This window comes from Periplaneta americana, chromosome 9 (genome assembly GCF_040183065.1).
Source record: "Periplaneta americana isolate PAMFEO1 chromosome 9, P.americana_PAMFEO1_priV1, whole genome shotgun sequence".
Lineage (NCBI taxonomy): Eukaryota > Metazoa > Arthropoda > Insecta > Blattodea > Blattidae > Periplaneta > Periplaneta americana.
Genome location: NC_091125.1, coordinates 5504193 through 5527557, shown reverse-complemented (window position 1 = coordinate 5527557; position 23365 = coordinate 5504193). Strand labels below are relative to the sequence as shown.

At 37.0% G+C, this 23365-nt stretch overlaps 2 protein-coding genes and 1 non-coding gene across 3 annotated transcripts in view; 2 read left to right on the top strand and 1 right to left on the bottom strand.

The window, feature by feature from the left end:
* The window catches only part of LOC138705743 (zinc finger protein 235-like), a 158120-nt gene extending 136387 nt beyond the window's left edge, over window positions 1-21733 (top strand). The window contains exons 5-6 of the mRNA XM_069834332.1: window positions 18308-18493; window positions 21154-21733. Coding sequence (XP_069690433.1) covers window positions 18308-18493; window positions 21154-21223 — 256 coding nt within the window. The 3' untranslated portion in view covers window positions 21224-21733. The remainder of the gene's footprint in view (window positions 1-18307; window positions 18494-21153) is intronic.
* LOC138705744 (uncharacterized) overlaps window positions 1-23365 on the bottom strand; it is a 43432-nt gene that overhangs the window by 2535 nt on the left and 17532 nt on the right. The window contains exons 4-5 of the mRNA XM_069834333.1: window positions 5361-5522; window positions 207-289 (exon numbers count right to left, since the gene is read on the bottom strand). Coding sequence (XP_069690434.1) covers window positions 207-289; window positions 5361-5522 — 245 coding nt within the window. The remainder of the gene's footprint in view (window positions 1-206; window positions 290-5360; window positions 5523-23365) is intronic.
* On the top strand, window positions 20008-20085 carry TRNAC-GCA (transfer RNA cysteine (anticodon GCA)). The gene has a single exon. It is a non-coding gene; the product is annotated as a tRNA-Cys (tRNA).

Genomic DNA, 23365 nt, shown 5'->3' with positions numbered 1-23365 from the left:
GATCATACACTAAAAGAAATCATGGTTCTCCAATGACAGCAGAATAATAAAGCAGCAGATATAGTAGGAGTTGTAGGGTGTTACTTGTCATGGTAATGATAATTATAGTAGCCTGTAGTAGGTACAGATATAGATATGATTCATATAAAATTTATTTCGTTATTTTATGATGTTCTGGAAGAATGAAAGAAACACAGTACACTCACCTCTCAATCAACACTCCATCCTCTTCTGAAGACACTTTCACTTTCTGTTCCTGCTGAACTCTTTCCACATCGAATGAATCTTCCTGGAAAAGTCAGTAAATCATGCAGACAGCATTAACTGGCCATATGAATCACTGGTTTCCTATGTCACACACCTCACTATTCAAACCTAGTGAATCTAATGTAACCTTTCTGTATGGTTGTATTGTCTTTTACACAAAATCCAATTATTTCCACAAAAATGCATTGACTTATTTCCTTCACACATCTTTCCTTAAATTAGGTTATATGCTTGTATTATATATAGCGCATTGGAATCAAGATCCAACTCTGTAAATATATACATTTCATGTAGAAAGGCCTGTAGAAAACTTCATCAGAATTTGCTAGGATATTTGACGTAAATAAAAAGTAAACAGTTACAGTATATATTGAAACATTAATATACCAGTATTTCAATATTGAAAGTTTTATTAAATGAAAATGCACACTGTTTAACATGACTTCTTTCGGCATAAGACAGCAGAAAAAGAAGGTTTGGCACCGCACTTACAAATTAATTAATAATACACACTGTTCCTGCAGATTCAGAAGATTTATAACCCCAAATGAATTGAGGTATTGAACATGGAATTTGTCACCATTTTCGAAGCTGGTAAATCAATTGAACAGACCGGTTTCGTGGCAGACACAGATAATTATGGCAAATGGAAGTCCGTAGAAAACAGTGTAAAAGCAGATTTTATAACATAGCATACATCTGGAAATCGCATCAGGGCCAGAATATGGAACATGTAAAAAAATCGTAGTAGTACTACAAAGTCTTAATTACGTATATATAGAAGACTTCTACAATATACTAGTAACACACAGAGTTCTACAATATACTAGTACAACACAAAGGGTTAGTATCAATACTTAATACAGGACAGAAATATTCATGAAGCGTTGTTGAATATCAGGAATTCACCTACAGAACAGAAGGTGTGAGAAATTAGGTACTTCTTTCATTTGGCCCTAAACAATATTAAGTTTTAAGTTTTATTTTTTAAATTCTTAAGAAGGATATTAACCCATTTTAACCTAGCGTTACCATATGGTAACGCAGTGCAGAAAGGAATATAACTCGCTTCATACACATCCTTAATTAATAAAACTGGAATTTTTCTTTGTGAATCCAAGCTGCATGATTGGTTCTTTCTTATTACATTATGAAATCACAAATTTATTATACCAGTTGGGCAAGAGCAGCTGCGCGATTTAGATGTTGCTTTCTCAGCAGCAATTTTGGAGAGCAACTAAAAGTAAGATAATTTATTTGGTACTTTGATTCACTTGATTGTAATGTGTGTTGTGGTATTTTACTTACTGTTGATTGAGTATTCATGTACATAAAGCACAAGTTTACAATCCGTAACATTGTTGTGGATGTAATACATTGTTTCTTACGTTACCATATGGTAGCGCTAGGCTAATATGTTGTCACTCATTCATTGTGCTCTCTTGCTACTAACAGTAAGATGGAGGAGTTGCAAGAAAGTACAAGCAACAAAATGTATGTTACAAACAGTACGTGAAAGTGCATGAGATACTTTTGGAATTAGAAAACGAAAAATTAGAGCATTCTACATAGAGCCACCAAAGCCCAACTTTGTATCTGACGAGAAGTCTGCAGATGTAGAGGGTGGCATGTTCGACAACCTAAGTGGAAGGAAACAGAGTACTGAAGCTGGGGTTATTTTTGTTAATAGCGACAGAATAGGTGCACTAGATGATATTCCTTTTATAGAAGAAGAGGAAGTTGAATAGTCATCTGTGATAGAAAGAGAATGATACCGTCAACATTGCAATGTGTGGAAATGGTGCAATCAGGGAAACGCAAGTGGATAAAACAGTATATTATAACAGTTCAATCGATTTCTCCAGAGAGTGAGTTTTAAAGACAGAAATGTGACAAATTTTGTTTTCATTATAAAAATTCGCTTTATCTATCTAAAAACTGTTTTAGCCCATGTTCACATGGTTGTTAGATGTAGCTATACAAAATTCTTGGCAGCCAAGTAGAAGATCTGGCTCACCATTGAATGAATTAGAATTCAAATGGGAGATTTGAAGAAGTCGGGGAGCATCCCAAAAGGCAAGGGGTGACCGTCTACTTCCAAATACAGCGATATTGGAGCTACGAGACGTGTCCAAAAAGTAAGTTTCCATGGGGCCATTTGCAGAAATAAAATACAATTTTATGGAAAGATTTATTCGAACAGATACAGGAATTGTTGAGCTATTTTTTTCAACATATTTCCACCTGAATTGAGACTTTTTGTTACCGTGGTATCAACAGACAGGTGCAAACGGCTGTCACACACTGGTTCCAATTCCAGGCGGGAAACTTCTACGTGGGACAAAAGTTGTTCCCACGGTGTGACAAATCTCTCAGTTCCAGTGGGAAATATGTTGAAAAATAGTTCAACAATTGCTGTATCTGTTCCAATAAATCTTTTCATGAAATTGTGTTTTCTTTCTGTAAATGGCTCTGGGTAAACTTACTTTCTGGACGTCACTCGCAGAACATCTGATTATATAAGATACGATGGAATGGAACATTAGTGATTCCGATACCCGAAGACAAAAGACAGCGATGTGCTAGGAGAATGCTCTTCCGACATACAGCTTCCTCAAAATTTGATGTAGCTCATGTTTTTTTGCCATATCATAAGAAATGTTTTACCTTACTACCGAAATATGTGAAAATCATACAAAAATGTATGTAAAACGTTATGTTACGAAAATGTGTTTTGTTCATACGAGTATTTTGTGACAATAATTCTATTATGTATATTTGTTCAGGTATTGTGAAAGTAATTTTCTTAATTTTGTATTTTTTTTTTTTTTTTACTATTTGTATGGAGTTTGGTATTGTGTGGGGCAGAAACGTGGATATCACGACGAAGTGAAGAGAAACGAATAGATGCATTTGAAATGTGAATAAGGAGAAGAATGGAATGTGTTAAGTGGACAGACAATAAGAATTGAAGCTGTGTTGGAAAGAGTGGGTGAAGAAAGAATGATGCTGACACTAATTAGGAAGAGGAAAAGGAATTGGTTGGGTCACTGGCTGAGAAGATACTGCCTACTGAAGGATGCACTGGAAGGAATGGTGAACAGGAGTGAATGATAAAGAGTACGGAGCAGAAGAAGATATCAGATGATAGACGACATGAAGATATATGGATCATACAAGAAGACAAACAAGAAGGCACAAGATAGGAAACATTGGAGAATGCTGGATTTGCAGTGAAAGATCTGACCTTGGGCAGAACACTTAATGAGTGATGAATATATGATTTGTATGCTAAAGTTCAGTTAAGTTCACGCACTGTAATTCCACATATTCGCTTTAACAATTGAAAACAAAAGCATTGTTGTGTTCAATTACATCCATTTAATTAGTCTATAACAAAATAAACGAAAAACTTGACGAAAAATAATTCAGGCTTTTAAGGGTTAAAAATGTTTGCCATAATCCACTCCTTTTTGATAGCATGAGAGAAATGCTGATGGAGTATGAGTCATTTCTTGACGAGTATTTATGCTATGAACTGTTGCATTAGTTACAAAGGTTTCACGATTACAAACGAGGAAATTCATTAATGAAAAAATATAATGGGCATTATTTGTACTTTTTATAAAATGCTCCTACAATATTCCCTAGATTTGGCACCCACTATTATTCTAATTACTCTTTTTTGTAGTAGGAATAGACTGTTAGTGTCTGTGGAATTTTCTCACAATATTATTTCAAACTCATTACCAAGTGGAAGCGTGCAAAACATATGAGGAGCACAATGGCTAAGTGCTATAGTAGTAGCCTGCACCATTCATTTAGAAGAAAATGAAGGACTTTCAGGAATCACGTGTGTATTTATATTAAAAATGTTCCATTTCTTTCCTTGCAATTTGGATATAAAATTTCGAGTATTGATATTTTTTATTTTATTTCTGTAGATTTTTTACAACGCTTTATCAACACCTTAGGTTATTTAGCATCTGAATGAGATGAAGGTGATAATGCTGGTGGAATGAATCCAGGGTCGAACACCGAAAGTTACCCAGCATTTGCTCATATTGGGTTGAGGATTATTAATATCTTTTTATATTAATCTAATGGGTCGCTTTACAGAATAAAATGTAGATCTATCAACATGTCTGTAAATAGTTGTACTACCCTTCTCAGGCAATGCATAGGCAGTTTATTTCCCAGTTTTCTACAATGAGATGAAATCCATTCGAAAATTATTCTTTTGTTGAGCTTTTCAATTGGAAGATCAGCGAGAAGAAGGGTAGGAGTTAGAGACCGTTGATAAAATAGCTGATTTATAATCTGGTAGTATGACTGCATTTCGAAATTTGGTGATATAATATAAAAGATTTCTAAAACTTTCATTTTCATCATCATCATCATCATCATCATCATCATCATCATCATCATCATCATCATCATCAACCACAGGGATTAGGCCTATTGGCCTGTTCCGTCTTCAAAGTTCATGTCGTCTATCCATCTTCTTCTTGGTCTACCAACATTTCTGTATCTTCTTGGTTCATAGTTCAGTATTACTTTAGGTAACCGGTCGTCATTCATTCTTCTGACATGGTGAACAGGGCAGACAGTTGTCATAACTATACTCACATGGATAATTCTCGACAGACGCGTGGGCACCATAATGGTGGCTAAGTTCTGTCGGGCACCCAGTGTCTCAGGGTGTAATGAGACCCGCTGCACAGGTAACGTGCGAAGACTCCAACGGTCACCAGGCTCACATGAGAATATTACCTGAGCTCGGTTTGAGGAGCGGAAGGAACAACCCTCGCTGTATGTGTTAGTACACAGCGATGTTTGACTGGAAACATTAAGGTAGCAGCCCTACCACCAGTCTCATCTTGCGCATCGCTCGTAACGAGGCCAGGGGACATCTTTATTACTGAGAATCTTCAAAGTAACAGCCGGACTGAAACTTTCATTTTTATATTATTAAATGTAATTTGGAAAGACCGCGGCATAATTACGTATAAATCAGAGCCATGTATAACCAGGTTATTTACAACCCAGATTCTATTACGGGTACTTACATACAAAGATAATGAGACACTCACCTTCGCTTCACACTTCAACACAGGAAAGCCTTCACACTTCACCAAAGAAAAGTCAAAAGGCACTCGGCCTTCCTCAACTTTAATCTCTGATGTGACACGATGGCTGTCGTCCACGAATTCCACCTTGATGCCAGGCATGTGCTGACCCGATAAATTTCCTTCCTGAAAGACACAGGCACACGAAATCTGAACCAATTACTTCAGAAGCTTAGTAGTTGACCTCACATGTATCAGACATCAGCTTGGTTCTGCAGTACATCACATAGATGCAACTTCAAACACTAGAGACTAATTATCCATTTATTCTGGCCGAGTGAAGGCCATGAGGCCTTCTGTTCGACACTAATAGAAGTGACATAGGCACTAAAATAATAACACATAATAGTAATAATAATAATAATAATAATAATAATAATAATAATAATAATCATCATCATCATCATCATCATCATAGTAACAGTAATAACAATGATAATAATTTTAACAGTAATAATAATAATAATAATAATGATAATAATAATAGCAATAATAAAAATAATAATAGAAATAATAATAGTAATAATAATCATCATCATCATCATAATATCATGGAACAATATTAACAACAGAGTCTTCGCATATTCGGTGTCCCAGAGGAAGAAAATGAAGATACTGGTGTCACTGCCATCCAGGTGGCAGAGAAAACAGGAGTATCTCTGAAGGTGAGTGACATAAACAGGAGCCACTGTGTGGGGAAAAAGACGGATGATCATCCCAGGGCCACCATCGTGAAATTTGTTTCCTATAGAAAGAGGAGTGAGGTCTTCCGCAATAAAAGACTTTCGAAAGGCAGTCAAATAACTGTGAAGGAGGATCTCACCAGTGCCAGACATAAACTGTTGCGTGAAGCTATTAGTAAATATGGTGTGACTAATGTTTGGACACTAGATGGTTCTATTATTGTTAAGGAGGGCAATGTAAAGAGAAGACTAAATAATGTAATGCAGCTAGGGTCATAAGCGGTACCATTAGTCATCACTTTATAGCTAACTATTAACGTTTTAGTTTATTTCATTAGTAGTATTGTTATTCGTACTGTAGTTTTAGATTACTATTTTCATTATATCATAACCCCATTAGCATTACTTAGATCTTGGTTACTTTCATTTTTAATATTTTAATAATTAATATTAATAATAATTTATATTAGCCTATATCAATTTTAAAACAATTAAATTAGTTTTTGCAGTCCACTCCTTATACAGTTGTAAAATTCTATAAGTTGGCTAAACTGACTCTTGGAAATGTCACCCCAGCAGCCCCTAACAGAACACTGGTCAATGACTCACTTTCTCTTTCCTCCTGCTCTGTAGACCGTAACCCGCCCAGCAGCCCCGAGGCGAAAACAGTTCTCACACAAGCGTTTGAAAAACACCCCTCATCCCTTCATATTGCCTACTTGAATACCCAAAGCCTTCCCGCTCATGAGAAGGCGTACGAGGTGTACGATCATCCTCTCCTCCTCTACTACTTCTTATAGTGGCTGTTATTCGCCAGGTGGATGGTACATTGGAGGATTAGATGTGCGCAGTGGAATACTTTTAGAAATAAATAGTGTGAATTTGTATAATAGATATAATTAACAATAATGGATAACAATATACATGAATGATAAATGAAATAACATATAAGTATGAAATTAAGCGAATGAAAATTTCACAAGTTAATCTGAATAAGTACCAAAGCAATGACTAAATCGTGGAGAGTTTAACTACACTGGGCAAACATACTTATAGGTCGTAATACAATCTAATACGCCCATTTCTCAATAATCAATTACTGACCTATTAATCATTTAGTCATTGAAACATTCTCTCAATATATATATATATATATATATATATATATATATATATATATATATATATATATATATATATATATATATGCAACTAGATATAAACCTCAAGACAAACGCCCAGTCAGTACACTAACTCATAACACATGGCCCATTCAATTACAGATAACATAAAATCTGATTAACCAAACTCAACGTACACATAAACTCAGTATAACACAAAGAATTTACCCAGTACGAACCGTCATATGACTGGTCACTATATGGTCACTATATAAATTACAAATTCCAGATAGGTCTCACATAAACTGTGCAGATAGCACTAACAACAATCTCTGTGCTTTACAATAAAACAAGGCCCAATATATATATATATATATATATATATATATATATATATATATACGATATGTGATAAGTAACCGACGATAATTTCAAATACCAATGATCGTTTGAATAGCAACGGAAAGTCAATGCACTCGATTCCTGAATACCGGTGTGGAAACCAATAATAACCAAAATGGATAGGAAATACTAGAATAGATAAATGAGTCCCATACTATTCTAGTTCATTACAGCGTCAAATACGACATAACCCAAGAGATCGTAATCACTACGCTATCACCGAAACCGTCTTGGAACATCAAAACCTCACATATCAAATTATATTTCCTCACGTAATCCCCTAATACAATACAACCTCCTATATCACAATACATCACTTCACGTAATCGCAAATACTTAACCCAAGATGTATCATAAGCGAGTAATTTCCAATACACGATCCAACACAATATCTCAAACACATACAACCAAAAATGAGAATATCACAACCCAAATTTGCATACTTCAATGATTACGAATCTGACACAACTTATTACCACGCCAAATCCCAAGATATATTTATTCCAAACAAGGTTTCATATAATCCGTAAATACTCAAGTGAAATATAATGACACACTATTCTCGAACAATCTATCACGATGAACTTAAGTTACCAGAGTAGAATACAGTTCGAGCTCCATTTCCCGAGTGCACGTCGATTGCCTGAATGAAACTGTCGATACGGGCTAGCTGCAGAGTAATATTGTCTATACGAGCCCCGGCTCCTAAGTGATGTTATCAATACCGACTCCAACTCCTGAGTGATATTATCAATACGGGCTCAGACTCCTGAGTGATGTTATCAATACGGGCTCCGACACCTGAGTGATGTTATCAATACGGGCTCCGACTCCTGAGTGAAGTAACATATGACTGCGCGTAGCCAAGTAAACTCGCTTTCCCTCTCTCCTCGTCTGACGTAATGAACCGGCCCATAGGATAATTTGGATAAGAAAATGAAGGGATTCGTCGCGCTATATATAATATGTCGTCTGAGAGCGCTCTGTCGGGCGAAGTGACGTACTAGATGAACAGCTACGATGTCGGGCACGGCTCACTCATTATGACGAATTGCAGTCTATATTCTCTTCTTTAAACCTACACGCAATTTTAATTTCAGATTCTTGGCTGAAACTCATTCTTCTTTCCTCAGTTGTTAATTTAGATGGATATATATTACATATAAATAATAGTTTAATAGAAATATACTTGGACTTCTCCAGATGTATTGACACAACCAAATAGATCACATCTTGATAGATAAACGGAGACATACTAGTAGAGTAGATATTCGAACCTTCAGGGGTGCAGACTGTAATTCTGACCATTATTTGGTGATTGGAGAATTAAGAGAAAGATTATCAGTAGCCAAGCCAGTAGAGCAACAAGTTAATATTACTAAATTGAATATTTTGAAATTAAAGGACGAGGAAGCTAAGCAAAATTATCAGGTCGAAATTTCGAATAGGTTTGCCACTTTAGAAAGTTCCGACGAAGTTGAGAAAGAATTAGATGTTAATAGCGTGTGGGAAAATATCAAAGATAGTATCAAAATTGCAGCTGAGCAGAGCATAGGTTATCATGAAACTAAGAAAAAGAAACCGTGGTTTGATGAAGATTGTTGCATGGTAGTAGAAAGAAGGAAACAGGCAAAATTGAAATTCTTACAGGATCCAGTTGAGGAGAAGAGAGATAATTATTTCAATGAAAGACGGGAAGCAAGTCGTACACTTAGGAATAATCAGAGAGGTTGCTTGAAGGAAAAACTGAATGAGGTAGAAACAAATAGTAAGAATAAAAACATTCGAGATTTATATAAGGGTGTAAAGGAATTTAAGAACGGATAACAGCCAAGGGTAAACGTGATCAAGGAAGAGAATGGTGACTTGCTTGCAGACTCTCCATCAATCCTAAACAGATGGAAAAACTATGTTGCGCAACTACTAAATGTACATAGGCCAAATAGAAATGATCGGTAAGAAATTGAAATACAAACTGCTGAGCCATTTATACCCGAACCCACGCTTTCAGAAGTCGAAATTGCGATAGAAAATCTGAAAAAGTACAAGTGTCCAGGTATCGATCAAATTCCAGCAGAATTAATACAAGAGGGTGGAAGTGCATTATATAGCGACATTTATAAACTTGTACTTGCTATTTGGGAAAAGGAAATTGTACCAGAACAATGGAAGGAGTCCATAATTGTACCTATTTTTAAAAAGGGGCAAAAACCAACTGTGGTAACTTTCGAGGAATATCACTTTTGTTGACGTCGTACAAAATGTTGTCCAATATTCTTTTGAGAAGATTAACTCCGTACGTAGATGAAATTATTGGGGATCATCAATGCGGTTTTCGGCTTAATAGATCGACTATTGATCAGATTTTTTGTATTCGACAGATAATGGAGAAAAAATGGGAGTATAAGGGTACAGTGCATCAGTTATTCATAGATTTAAAAAAGGCATATGACTCGGTTAAGAGGGAAGTATTATATGATATTCCTATTGAATTTGGTATTCCCAAGAAACTACTTCGATTAATTAAAATGTGTCTAAGTGAAACATACAGCAGAGTCCGTATAGGTCAGTTTCTATCTGATGCTTTTCCAATTCACTGCGGGCTAAAGCAGGGAGATGCACTATCACCTTTACTTTTTAACTTCGCTCTAGAATATGCCATTAGGGAAGTTCAGGATAACAGGCAGGGTTTGGAATTGAACGGGTTACATCAGCTCCTTGTTTATGCGGATGACGTGAATATGTTAGGAGAAAATACACAAACGATTAGGGAAAACACGGAAATTTTACTTGAAGCAAGTAAAGCGATCGGTTTGGAAGTAAATCCCGAAAAGACTAAGGATATGATTATGTCTCGTGACCAGAATATTGTACGAAATGGAAATATAAAAATTGGAGATTTATCCTTCGAAGAGGTGGAAAAATTCAAATATTTTGGAGCAACAGTAACAACTATAAATGACACTCGGGACGAAATTAAACGCAGAATAAATATGGGAAATGCGTGTTATTATTCGGTTGAGAAGCTCTTATCATCCAGTCTTCTATCCAAAAATCTGAAAGTTAGAATTTATTAAACAGTTATATTACCGGTTGTTCTGTATGGTTGTGAAACTTGGACTCTCACTCTGAGAGAGGAACATAAGTTAAGGGTGTTTGAGAATAAGGTGCTTAGGAAAATATTTGGGGCTAAGCGGGATGAAGTTACAGGAAAATGGAGAAAGTTACACAACACAGAACTGCACGCATTGTATTCTTCACTTGACATAATTAGGAACATTAAATCCAGACGTTTGAGATGGGCAGGGCATGTAGCACGTATGGGCGAATCCAGAAATGCATATAGTGTGTTAGTTGGGAGACCGGAGGGAAAAAGACCTTTAGGGAGGCCGAGACGTAGATGGGAGGATAATATTAAAATGGATTTGAGGAAGGTGGGGTATGATGATAGAGACTGAATTAATCTTGCACAGGATAGGGACCGATGGCGGGCTTATGTGAGGGCGGCAATGAACCTTCGGGTTCCTTAAAGCCATTTGTAAGTAAGTAATAGATTAATGAGGCGTGGAGGTGGAACAGTTGCTTATGTTAGGCCAGACTTAAATCCTAAAATTATATATGCATCCCCTGGAAAGTACAATGCCAAACCAGAAGAATTATTAATTATGGAAGTCACTACGGGTTTCCAAAAATGTTTATTATGTGTGATATAGCAACCTTTACATATAAATGATGTTAATCAATTAGAAAATTCACTAGTCAATGTAATTACGCATTATGAACACACTGTTGTCATGGGTAACCTCAATACAAATATATTGGCCTTAGATTCAGTACATACAAGACAACTAAAGACTATGTTCCAGGCGATTGATATGCCAATCCTTTCCCTTCAACCTATCCATCATACCCAGCATTCTGAAACACTGATTGACATTATTGCTACCAACAATCCAGAAAGAGTGTTAGCTCACGGGCAATGCACGGCTTCGGGTATATCGGTAAAAATTATACTGTTGAAGCACATGCCACTGAGCATAAACGAGTACCTAAATTTAAATCTTGAACAGGAAATGTAATAATCTCTATTTTATATACTGTTATTGATTGCTGTTGCTTCCCCTGTTTACTGCTCCTTACCTTCCTCTTCATGTACCTGGTAGAAGCACAAACTGCCAAGATTGTCATAATAATAAAATATACAATGTTACAAAGTGAATTATTATTATGTTGTAATTATAATTGTTGTCATTACTATTCTATTTGTTTACTTTACTATTATACTATTGTATTAACATGTAATTGTTATCTGACGATGCCATGAATCCTTGTATTCTGACGGCTAATAAATACATACATATATATCATCCCATGATATCTTGTACCTAGCTTATCCCGTTAAATGTCCTAAGCCTAAACCAAAATTTATATCATATCGTGACTTAAAACGAATTGACCAGACGACACTGTATACTGATGCACTACAAATCCCCTGGCATAATATTTGGACATCGTACTCTGTTGACGAAAAAATTGCACAACTTAATGAATACATCTTAGACTATACGACAAGCACACCCCACTAATAAAGAAGCGCACAAAGAAACCTCCTGCGCCTTGGATGACGGGTGACATACGTGAGCTGATGGCGAGCAGGGATGCGACTTACTGACCGTACAGATGTGACAAAAGCGACTTTCTCTACAACCAATATAAACAATTACGTAATAAGACTACTCAGACTATTCGGAATGCAAAACTAAATCATTTTCATAACGTTTCCTCACCGGGCTCTTAATTCCTCGAGGCTATGGAAAAATATACGGAACCTAGGACTAAGAAACACTAGATGTGAAGCTGATAATATTACGATCCCCGTAGAAGTCCTTAATGACCGCTTTGCATCTGTACAGACACTTAACTTAGATGAGACGGAAAAAAGTGACTACTAATGATCTACGAAATACCCCACTACTGAGTTATGAGAAGTTTCAGTTCTCGTATGTCACAGACCTAGACGTGGAAAGAGCACTGAAATCTATAACTACTCAAGCTGAGGGAGTAGATAAAATAAATATTAAATACTCTGTATTATATCTGACATAATACTGCCTACGCTGACACACATATTTAATGCTTCACTTTTTACTGCTAATTTTCCAAGCCTCTGGAAAAAAGCCCTTATCCGTCCTCTCCCCAAAAATAAAACTCCATCTTCTCTGGACGACTATAGACCTATTAGCATCCTAACTGCATTATCAAAAGTACTGGAACGTATTGTACACAAGCAACTGACAGCATACTTAAGCCATAATGGCTTACTTGACGATTACCAATTAGGAATTAGGACTGGCCACAGCACCACAACTGCGTTACTAAAAATCGATGAAGATATACGCAAAGCTACGAATGACAGTAAACTGACTTTACTTGACTTCAGCAAGGCCTTTAATACTGTTGATATTGACCTCCTTTTATGTAAATTGAAACACTTGAATTTATCGGATAATGCTGTCGCTTGGTTTCAATCCTATCTTCGTGACCGCCAGCAGTGTACATTAATTGGTGATTTCTCTTCTGAATGGCGCTTCACGAAATCTGGAGTTCCTCAAGGGTCGGTGCTTAGTCCTCTACTATTTACGATATATATTAACGACGTGACAAAAACCATACAGCACTGCAGATACTACTTGTTTGCTGACGATTTACAGATCTATATACACTTTCGTCCTGATGAACTAACTGACACAGTGACCACAATAACTGAAGACCTAAACTCTATCTATCTGTGGACGCAAAAGTTTGGACTGAGGTTAAACCCAGGAAAATCCCAGGCAATTGTAATGGCACATCAGCGCTTACTCAGTAAAATTGACGACAAAACCATACCAAGACTGTCAATAAATGGGCCGTTTATTAAGTATAGCGACAATGTAAAAAATCTTGGATTATTAATGAACAGAGATCTAAACTGGAATAGTCAAGTAACTCACATCTCACATCTATAAGAAAATATTTTCATTTCTCCACACTCTAAATCACTTGCGAAACTATCTGCCTTTTTCCATAAAAAGAAACATTATTCAATCGCTAGTGATGCCCTCTTGACACATATAACTGTCAATTTAGTTGAAACACTACAACGTGTTCATAATGTGCAATACTCGCTTCATCTGCAACACTCGTAAATTTGACCATATAACGCCATCTTTTGAAGTTCTTTCTTGGGCTCGCCTAAAGGAACGTAGAATAGCACATTCTTTATCTATTCTGTTTAGAAAATTGTTCACTTCTACTCCAAAATATCTGAGAACTCGCTTTGAATATCTTACAACGTTACGGAATTAACATCAGGCCTTATTATCCATTCCTCGTCACCGTACCTCTTTCTATTCATCCTATTTCATCGTGTCAGTTTGTCGCCTATGGAACTCCTTACCTCGTCATGTCAGGGATTGCCGAACGGTTAATCAATTTAAATTATGAATTAAGAATTACATACTTTTTCATGAAATTGATTTGTTTTAGCCGATTTTTAGAGGTTATTCTGTGTGCATATAAATTGTCATTTAGGCCTATCATAAAGTAGCATTAGGATATGAATTGTAAATAACTTAATTATGTATCATGTTTAGTTAATATTTCATTATAGCCCTGTAAGCTTGTTAATGTGCATGAAAATCATTTTTGTATTTAGGTACCGATATGACGTTACTATTTTTGTCATTGTTTCGTTATGTACAGTATTTCACTTCTGGTAGTGTGGAAGAGAAGGCCTCATGGCCTTAACTCTACCAGAACAAATAAATAAATACCTAAATCTCCATCTACCTTCTGTTAAAGTCGACCTGGTTGGCGAGTTGGTATAGCGCTGGCCTTCTATACCCAAGGTTGCGGGTTCGATCCCGGGCTAGGTCGATGGCATTTAAGTGTGCTTAAATGCGACAGGCTCATGTCAGTAGATTTACTGGCATGTAAAAGAACTCCTGCGGGACAAAATTCCGGCACATCTGGCAACGCTGATATAAACTTTGCAGTTGCGAGCGTCGTTAAATAAATCATAACATTTAACCTTCTGTTAGTCTATGCTGTTATAGAAAAGGAGTTCACTATTCATGTATCACTATCTTGAATGCAGTGCCTAATTACCTTAAAGCTTTGAGGGACCGTGAGAAAAGGTTTTCGAACAAAATTAACTTAATTTCTACATAATACTCATACCTCCTACACAACTGAGGAATAATTATTGTTTATGCTTGTAAATTGAATTCATCTACTTGACATGCATTGTACAATTTTATACAGCTCAAGTAAAATATGAATCTGTTTACTCTGTATTTGTGTATAGCTTAACTGATGAAATGTACAGAGTGGTTCGTCTCGCCGCACTGTGGCCAGAATATTGCCTTCAGATCTAAAATTGCATCCGTACAAGCTTCAGGCTGTCTAACAATTGCAAGCCGGCGATGAAAACAGATGAGTAACTTTTGCTGAACCGTTTTTTTCTCAGCAAAATGTGAGAAAGATGAATATTCATCACTGCATTATGACAGCTTTTCGGAGAGCATCTCATGTTGAAGAAGACCAGCATGACAAGCCCGCACAATCACCTGATCTTTCAGAGTGCGGTTTTTCGAGGAATTTTTAAAGGGTCGTGGTTTGCTATACGTCCTCACACCCTAAATGTACCAAAGGCTAGGAGACTAGGATTCGTGACAATATCGCATTGATCACCCAAAATTTTCCTTGTACAGCTTCACAACCGCCACTGTTTTTACTGCAAATGCACAATGCTTTTCCGTTCTCTGCCTCATGGCTACTGAAATAGCATTGCCTAAGGAACAGTCAAAGAGTTTGTAATATTACAAACTCTTTGGGAACAGTATGGCGGTATCACAGTCTTACTAACTTCATGCATGAGTTTTCACTAATCGTTTCAAAATCTGCCGTTCCCGCATGTCACCTTGTAGTATTTGCTATAAACTGAACAGTGAACAGTAATCTGTAGCCTACAGCTCAAATGTTATTCTTTTGTGTTTTGTGCGTGTTTTCATGTGGCTTGTAAGCCCATTGGCCAAAGTCAGGTTCTTCATCAGATTCATCACAATCAAAAGAAGACTTTCTGTAAGTAAGAATGATTTACAGCAAATAAGCTATTAGGAGACACTTATTCCAGTATACACTATTTGAAATTTCTATATATGTCGGAAGCATGTATTCGGATACACAAAACATGGAAAATGTTTATTACAATTATAATGAAAATGCAACTAATTTTAGTTTCTCTACACAAAATAGGCAATTTGCTACAAATGGTGCACTTTTTCTCAACCACAAATGAAGAGTCCACTGCAAGAATGATGGATGTCATTTGGAATACGACATTTTTCAGGAGAAGCAATTGAAAGTTTTAAATGCTTAGCATTCAAAGCTTAACTGTGATTTTCCGATCATTACTGGACAATGACTATCAGTGTTAATGCCATATAACTCTCTATGTACATTTTATATGTCTTAAGATATGCTTTGACAGTCTTGGTTCATTTTCGACAAGAAAGTGACATCCATCATTCTTGCAGTGGACTCTTCAAATGTTATCGTAGAAACTGGAGAATTCAATATGGAGCAAGCTACGTCATAAACAATTTATCTACAGTCTTCTCACTACAGATTTGATTTATCTAGAGAAAATAAAAAATCAAGTGGGATTTAATTGACTATTACACGATTAGGCTATAAGAAAGTATATAAAGATTGAAAGAAATAAAGTAAGTACACCAATACAATAAAATATTAATTGGCTTACTAAAATACTAAACTGACTTGAAAATGAACTCTATGGACGATTACTAGTCAAGAAGGCTTTGTGGATTCAGTTTCATTTTTATTAAAACAGTTGCATTCTACTTCAATTATAATATATATTAGACAATCTCTGATACGTGACTATCCATAATCTCATACAGCAGAAGCTATAACATAACCTAAATAATATGAACAAGATAGAAAACAGAAAATTTTTAATTAAGAATGATGAAATAAGCATGAATCACATTAAAAGGTACAATTAACGAAAGTACGATGTTTGCAAACAAAAAAATAGATGCTAGAGGACGATAACAATAGGATAAGCAGCCATGATTGGTTGTAACACGTAGTTCCGTACCGTTTTATTGGTCAAAAGTAGTATGACGTTGTTAAAGTACAATAGTCAGTAAAAAAAAACGTTTTTTTATTTCAATTTACTCTGCCTTTCTGTATCTTTATAATCTAGGTTTTATTCTATCTTATATTTTATCCTACAATCTATTTCACAAATTACTTATCCCCGACCTGGCCATTATTAGATGTGCTACTAATGTGGTGGTCTACTTTTCAGTTTATGATCATATCCAATAAGCTAAGAGAACAACTTGGAAACAGCTTGGAAATTCGTCCTTGTCCTTAGGCGGGGTGAAAGTGTTTATTTTCACCCTTTCCGACATATCCCTCCCTACAACCCAGAACAAAACACGAAAGCAATCCTTCAAATATGGCAACACAAGAACAAAATAAGCTCGTCCTCTAATAAAGTAATCATGGGAGCTGCTCACTTACCACTCGTGTACAAATAACTGCAGATTAGTTTATTGGAACATAGAAAGTATTTAACACACTAAAAAGCAAACGAAATGAACGAATTCTCTATTGTTTCTTATAAGGATATTGCCTTCCAACTGAGCAGTATCGATCGCAGCGCCAGTAATTCGCTTTTTCACCGTCGACAATGCCAAAAGGGCTTAATATAACAGAGGGGTTCCCTGTTAACCGCTGCTAAACATTTTTTCCCAACACTATGAGCACAACCATCGTTTCTTTCCAACATTCCGCCACTGAATTCAGACTCCGAGAAATGGAAAATCAGCATGCGTGCTTTTGGTTTAAGTTGTGAGTCCTGACAAGGAAGGTTAAGGAAGACACAAAAGGGAAGAGGGAAGACATTTTGAATTTGTTTAGTGTGTTGTGCAGTTACTCAAAATGCCATCACATGTTAAATGCGAATATTTCGAGTGCAAGAATTGCAAGGACAGACACCCGAAGAAATTGCCAATATTTTTTTCAAAATACCGGGAGATAGTGAAAGGTGAGTTTTCATTTATAGTGTATTAATATTATCATTTAAACTTTATTATTTAAATGCATTATATATATTTAATTTATGTAATATGTATTCGTCTAAATTAACAATAACTTACCCGATGAACAGATGCAGTAAACCACGGTAGTCCACCGTTTTACTACAAATATTCGGCATATGAAAAGGCTAACAATATTAATTTTTTTATTAGGCCTACGTTTAAATTTGTTTGATTCACATCCTATTTTTACAAATGAATAGCTAAGCGGGAAAACGTTGAAAATGATATTATTCCTGTTCCTCTAAATTATAATTTGGACCTTGCAAGTTTTTCCGCTTTGCTATTAAAATATTATCGTAAATTAAGAGTGTTTTTCTCCAAAAATGCGTTACAAATGGAATAATAATTAGTATTTTACCTGTAAGGTCATTGGAGCAGTTTCTTTTCATTTTCTAGCTCATCCGAGTGATTTTACAAAGTACCACGAAATGCTGTCCCTGTGCTCATCATTTATATATATATATATATATATATATATATATATATATATATATATATATATATATAATTCTCTTTTTTGATTTCAGATGCAAGGCATGGCTAGAAGCAATTGGCAGAGAAGACCTAATGATGAACGTGCCCAAGAAATTGTACAACAACTTTTGGGTGTGTGCGGACCATTTTGAGGATAAGTACTACACAAGTACCCTCCAGACACATCTGAATAGAGAAGTCATACCTTGCAAAGTTCAGGCTATCTCCATCAAGTCAAGGTAACTTATTTTATCGTATACTTTTTACGTATCATCGGCTTACTTCTAAAACCAAGTGCAAATTTTCCGGAATGTTGATATCTTCGTATAACTATTTTTAAAATGTATCAAATATGAATGAGGTCTCGCCCACCTCATTATATTTTGCTCGACTAGTATGACTAGTTAGTTTGTTTTTATACCATTAAGTAGGAGAAAAATTCGTACCGGCACCGGGAATCGAACCCAGGACCTCTCAGCTGTGCGCGCTGAGTGCTCTCTAACCAACTGAGCTATGCCGGGACTCGATTCACGACGCCGGCCGAACTCCTCTCGTAGTATCGTGTTACGGCCTTACTGCCTGCACTTGAGACGATACACGTCATATATGTACAGGAGCGCATATTACATGACTTTATGGCCATATTCAACAACAGTTTCTTTAAACTGTTAACATCATATATGTATCAAATATGAATGAGGTCTCGCCCACCTCATTATATTTTGCTCGACTAGTATGACTAGTCAGTTCGTTTTTATACCATTAAGTACGAGAAAAATTCGTACCGGCACCGGGAATCGAACCCAGGACCTCTCGCTGTGCGCGCTGAGTGCTCTCTAACCAACTGAGCTATGCCGGGACCCGATTCACGACGCTGGCCGAACTCCTCTCGTAGTATCGTGTTACGGCCTTACTGCCTGCACTTGAGACGATACACGTCATATATGTACAGGAGAACATAATACATGACTTTATGGCCATATTCAACAACAGTTTCTTTAAACTGTTAACATCACATATGTATCAAATATGAATGAGGTCTCGCCCACCTCATTATATTTTGCTCGAATCGGGTCCCGGCATAGCTCAGTTGGTTAGAGAGCACTCAGCGCGCACAGCTGAGAGGTCCTGGGTTCGATTCCCGGTGCCGGTACGAATTTTTCTCGTACTTAATGGTATAAAAACAAACTGACTAGTCATACCAGTCGAGCAAAATATAATGAGGTGGGCGAGACCTCATTCATATTTGATACATATATGATGTTAACAGTTTAAAGAAACTGTTGTTGAATATGGCCATAAAGTCATGTAATATGCGCTCCTGTACATATATGACGTGTATCGTCTCAAGTGCAGGCAGTAAGGCCCTAACACGATACTACGAGAGGAGTTCGGCCGGCGTCGTGAATCGGGTCCCGGCATAGCTCAGTTGGTTAGAGAGCACTGAGCGCGCACAGCTGAGAGGTCCTGGGTTCGATTCCCGGTGCCGGTACGAATTTTTCTCGTACTTAATGGTGTAAAAACAAACTGACTACTCATACTAGTCGAGCAAAATATAATGAGGTGGGCGAGACCTCATTCATATTTGATACATATATGATGTTAACAGTTTAAAGAAACTGTTGTTGAATATGGCCATAAAGTCATGTAATATGCGCTCCTGTACATATATAACGTGTATCGTCTCAAGTGCAGGCAGTAAGGCCGGAACACGATACTACGAGAGGAGTTCGGCCGGCGTCGTGAATCGGGTCCCGGCATAGCTCAGTTGGTTAGAGAGCACTCAGCCCGCACAGCTGAGAGGTCCTGGGTTCGATTCCCGGTGCCGGTACGAATTTTTCTCGTACTTAATGGTATAAAAACGAACTGACTAGTCATACTAGTCGAGCAAAATATAATGAGGTGGGCGAGACCTCATTCATATTTGATACATATATGATGTTAACAGTTTAAAGAAACTGTTGTTGAATATGGCCATAAAGTCATGTAATATGCGCTCCTGTACATATATGACGTGTATCGTCTCAAGTGCAGGCAGTAAGGCCCTAACACGATACTACGAGAGGAGTTCGGCCGGCGTCGTGAATCGGGTCCCGGCATAGCTCAGTTGGTTAGAGAGCACTCAGCGCGCACAGCTGAGAGGTCCTGGGTTCGATTCCCGGTGCCGGTACGAATTTTTCTCGTACTTAATGGTATAAAAACGAACTGACTAGTCATACTAGTCGAGCAAAATATAATGAGGTGGGCGAGACCTCATTCATATTTGATACATATATGATGTTAACAGTTTAAAGAAACTGTTGTTGAATATGGCCATAAAGTCATGTAATATGCGCTCCTGTACATATATGACGTGTATCGTCTCAAGTGTAGGCAGTAAGGCCGTAACACGATACTACGAGAGGAGTTCGGCCGGCGTCGTGAATCGGGTCCCGGCATAGCTCAGTTGGTTAGAGAGCACTCAGCGCGCACAGCTGAGAGGTCCTGGGTTCGATTCCCGGTGCCGGTACGAATTTTTCTCGTACTTAATGGTATATTTTTAAAATGTTCTGCTGATAACATCTCGTTAGTATGAAAATGCTTCTAATTTTTTTATATAACAAATGCATAAAAAATTGTTAGTTGGGGTATAAAAATAATACATTCTTTTGTGCAATTTCCTGAAATGCAGTTACAAGATTTTTGAAGTTAGCCGACGAAATACAATTTCAATGCTTCAGAACTAGACTCATAAATTCTGTCATAATTGGAGATTCTGTAATTGTTAGGAAAAGATATGTAGTCCCATATTGGGCTTAGTAGACCCCATAACTGCAACCTCTATTCGTGGTGTTTTAGGCCTGCGTATTCTTATTGTTAGTTTATAATTATATATTTTCTGTTGTTTTGTTTCATACAGATACTGCAGGGCCAAGTCACATGGAGTGGGAAGAGGCTGCTCAAGCCACTGCGAGCTCCGGAGACCATGAGGAGATTGATAGTAACACCAGTGGCGGCTCCTGCCACATGACACATTCTTGAGAAAAAATGCTACAAATTAGCCTACATGTAAGACCAAATAGTGTTAGGGTTGGCCTTCTCTTTTGTATAGCAATAATCTGTTCTTGTAAACTGAGTTTCCTAAATTTTCCAAAATATATAATGTTTTCACTTCCATTCATTGTTGGATAATTGCACAAATTAACAATTACAAGGAAATTCACAAACTCGCAGCATTTTTCACGCACACTACAGCATCACAAGTGATGGAAGAGACTAGCTACTAACACATAACCAGAACCGTTTTACGGAAGTGGGAATGGGAAATAATCTGTTAGGAAAGCGAGAACACTGCACCTGCTCACGTGGTCTGTGTTGCCACATGTACATTTTACAAGTTCAGTATCACATGCTTTTGAAGAATGTCAGTTCTTGTAAAGCCATACTACCATTATTGTTCAAAGCTGCAGGTGACAGATTAATTTTTTATGTTAAAAATAATTTAGTTTGGAGTACTTTCAATTTCAAATATATTTGTACAAAACTGACAACTTGGCTGTTGTCCTGTCTAGTAGACAATAAATGAAAGTGAATTTCAGGGGCCAAAATGATCTGCGATACTAATGTAGAACTAACTACTTCCTCTTTGTTTTATGTAAATCTAACTTCAACTTTCAGATATCCTCGAAAGTTTCAAACCATGAATAGTAGCTTATATAAAGTGCAATGAATAATATATTTTGTTTTATAATTAAAAAAAAAGTTTATATGATGTCTTTCATAGCTTTGCGTTAAAACTCTTTTTATTGTGCCTCCTCCTAGATGTGTTATAGCCTGGTTGAATGCAGTATCGTTAGATGGCAGCAGTAGCGAGCTTGCTGCACGACCAGTCTGTTTCTATTTCCTGCTCATGCACTGATTCAGAGGAGGATCTCCTCCCTCTCCATTCATTAATAATAAACTGAAAAGCGCACAAATGTGCATTGTTTCAACCTTAGTTTGCATTTGCATAGTCGCGTATTGATCTTAGTCTTTTTGTACATAGTTCTATGTGGTAGCGTTCACAGACTTTACTACACAATTCACACACGCATGCTTGGGTTGGGTCGTGGTACGTCTTGTTGGTACAGATTAAGTGATGGAAGCCGTGGATTGCCAGTCTTGTCACGACGTGCCGCAGTTCGAAATTTGGGCTCGTCCAAGTTCGGTCTGTCATGGCTCCGGTGCCGTAGAACTCAGGCCATACTTCTTCTCTTTTCCTCTCCATGATCTTCATTTGGTTTCCAAAAGCCTTGGTGTGTTGCAACAAATACCGAAGTTTGATGTCTTCTATTAGGAAAGGTTCTCTAGCCAGGAGATATACCAATCGTGATCTAGTTGTTTTTGTTAGTCCAAGTGCTCTTTTTAGGTAGGTTGATTTTACCTTTTCTAATGCATTTAAGTTACTTTCTGTCAGATGGTTCCATATAACGTCAATTCCGTAGTATAGTATCGGCATGATTTTGGCCTTGAATATGTATAGGGCTGTTTCTAGGCTGAGTTGTCGTATATTTTTTATGTCGTGCATTGCCATTACTGCTTGGGCTGTCCTCTCTGTCACGTGTTTTGTGAAGCATTTGGCGGTTGGCTGCAATGTCATTCCGAGATATTTAAAGTCTGGTGAGATTTTGATTTTTTGCCCTCTGATGCTAATTTCAGCTGCTGCGGGTGCTTTGCCCCCATTTGTAAATATCATCATTTCCGTCTTTGGTATGTTTATGTGCATCTCGTGTTTAGTGCACCATTCGTCTATTTTCCCTATTGTTTCTTGGAGCTTCTGTGTGTCAGCTGATCCGACGACTATATCATCTGCATATTCATAAATGTGTACGTCTTCTTCTTTCTCTGGGATACGAAGGACTTCTTCAGTGGCGAGGATGTACAGCATGGGACTCATTGGGTCTCCCTGTAGAACTCCGTTCGATTGTGTTATAGGGTTTGAGATGGACAGATTGTCTGATATTGTTATTACGTTGCATTTGAGGATTGACCTGATTATTCTTGTCCAGACGTTTTCTTTCCCTACTGTTTCTTCCAGTTTTCGAATTACTAGGTCTCTTTGTAGCAGGTCGAAAGCCTTGGTAAAATCGATG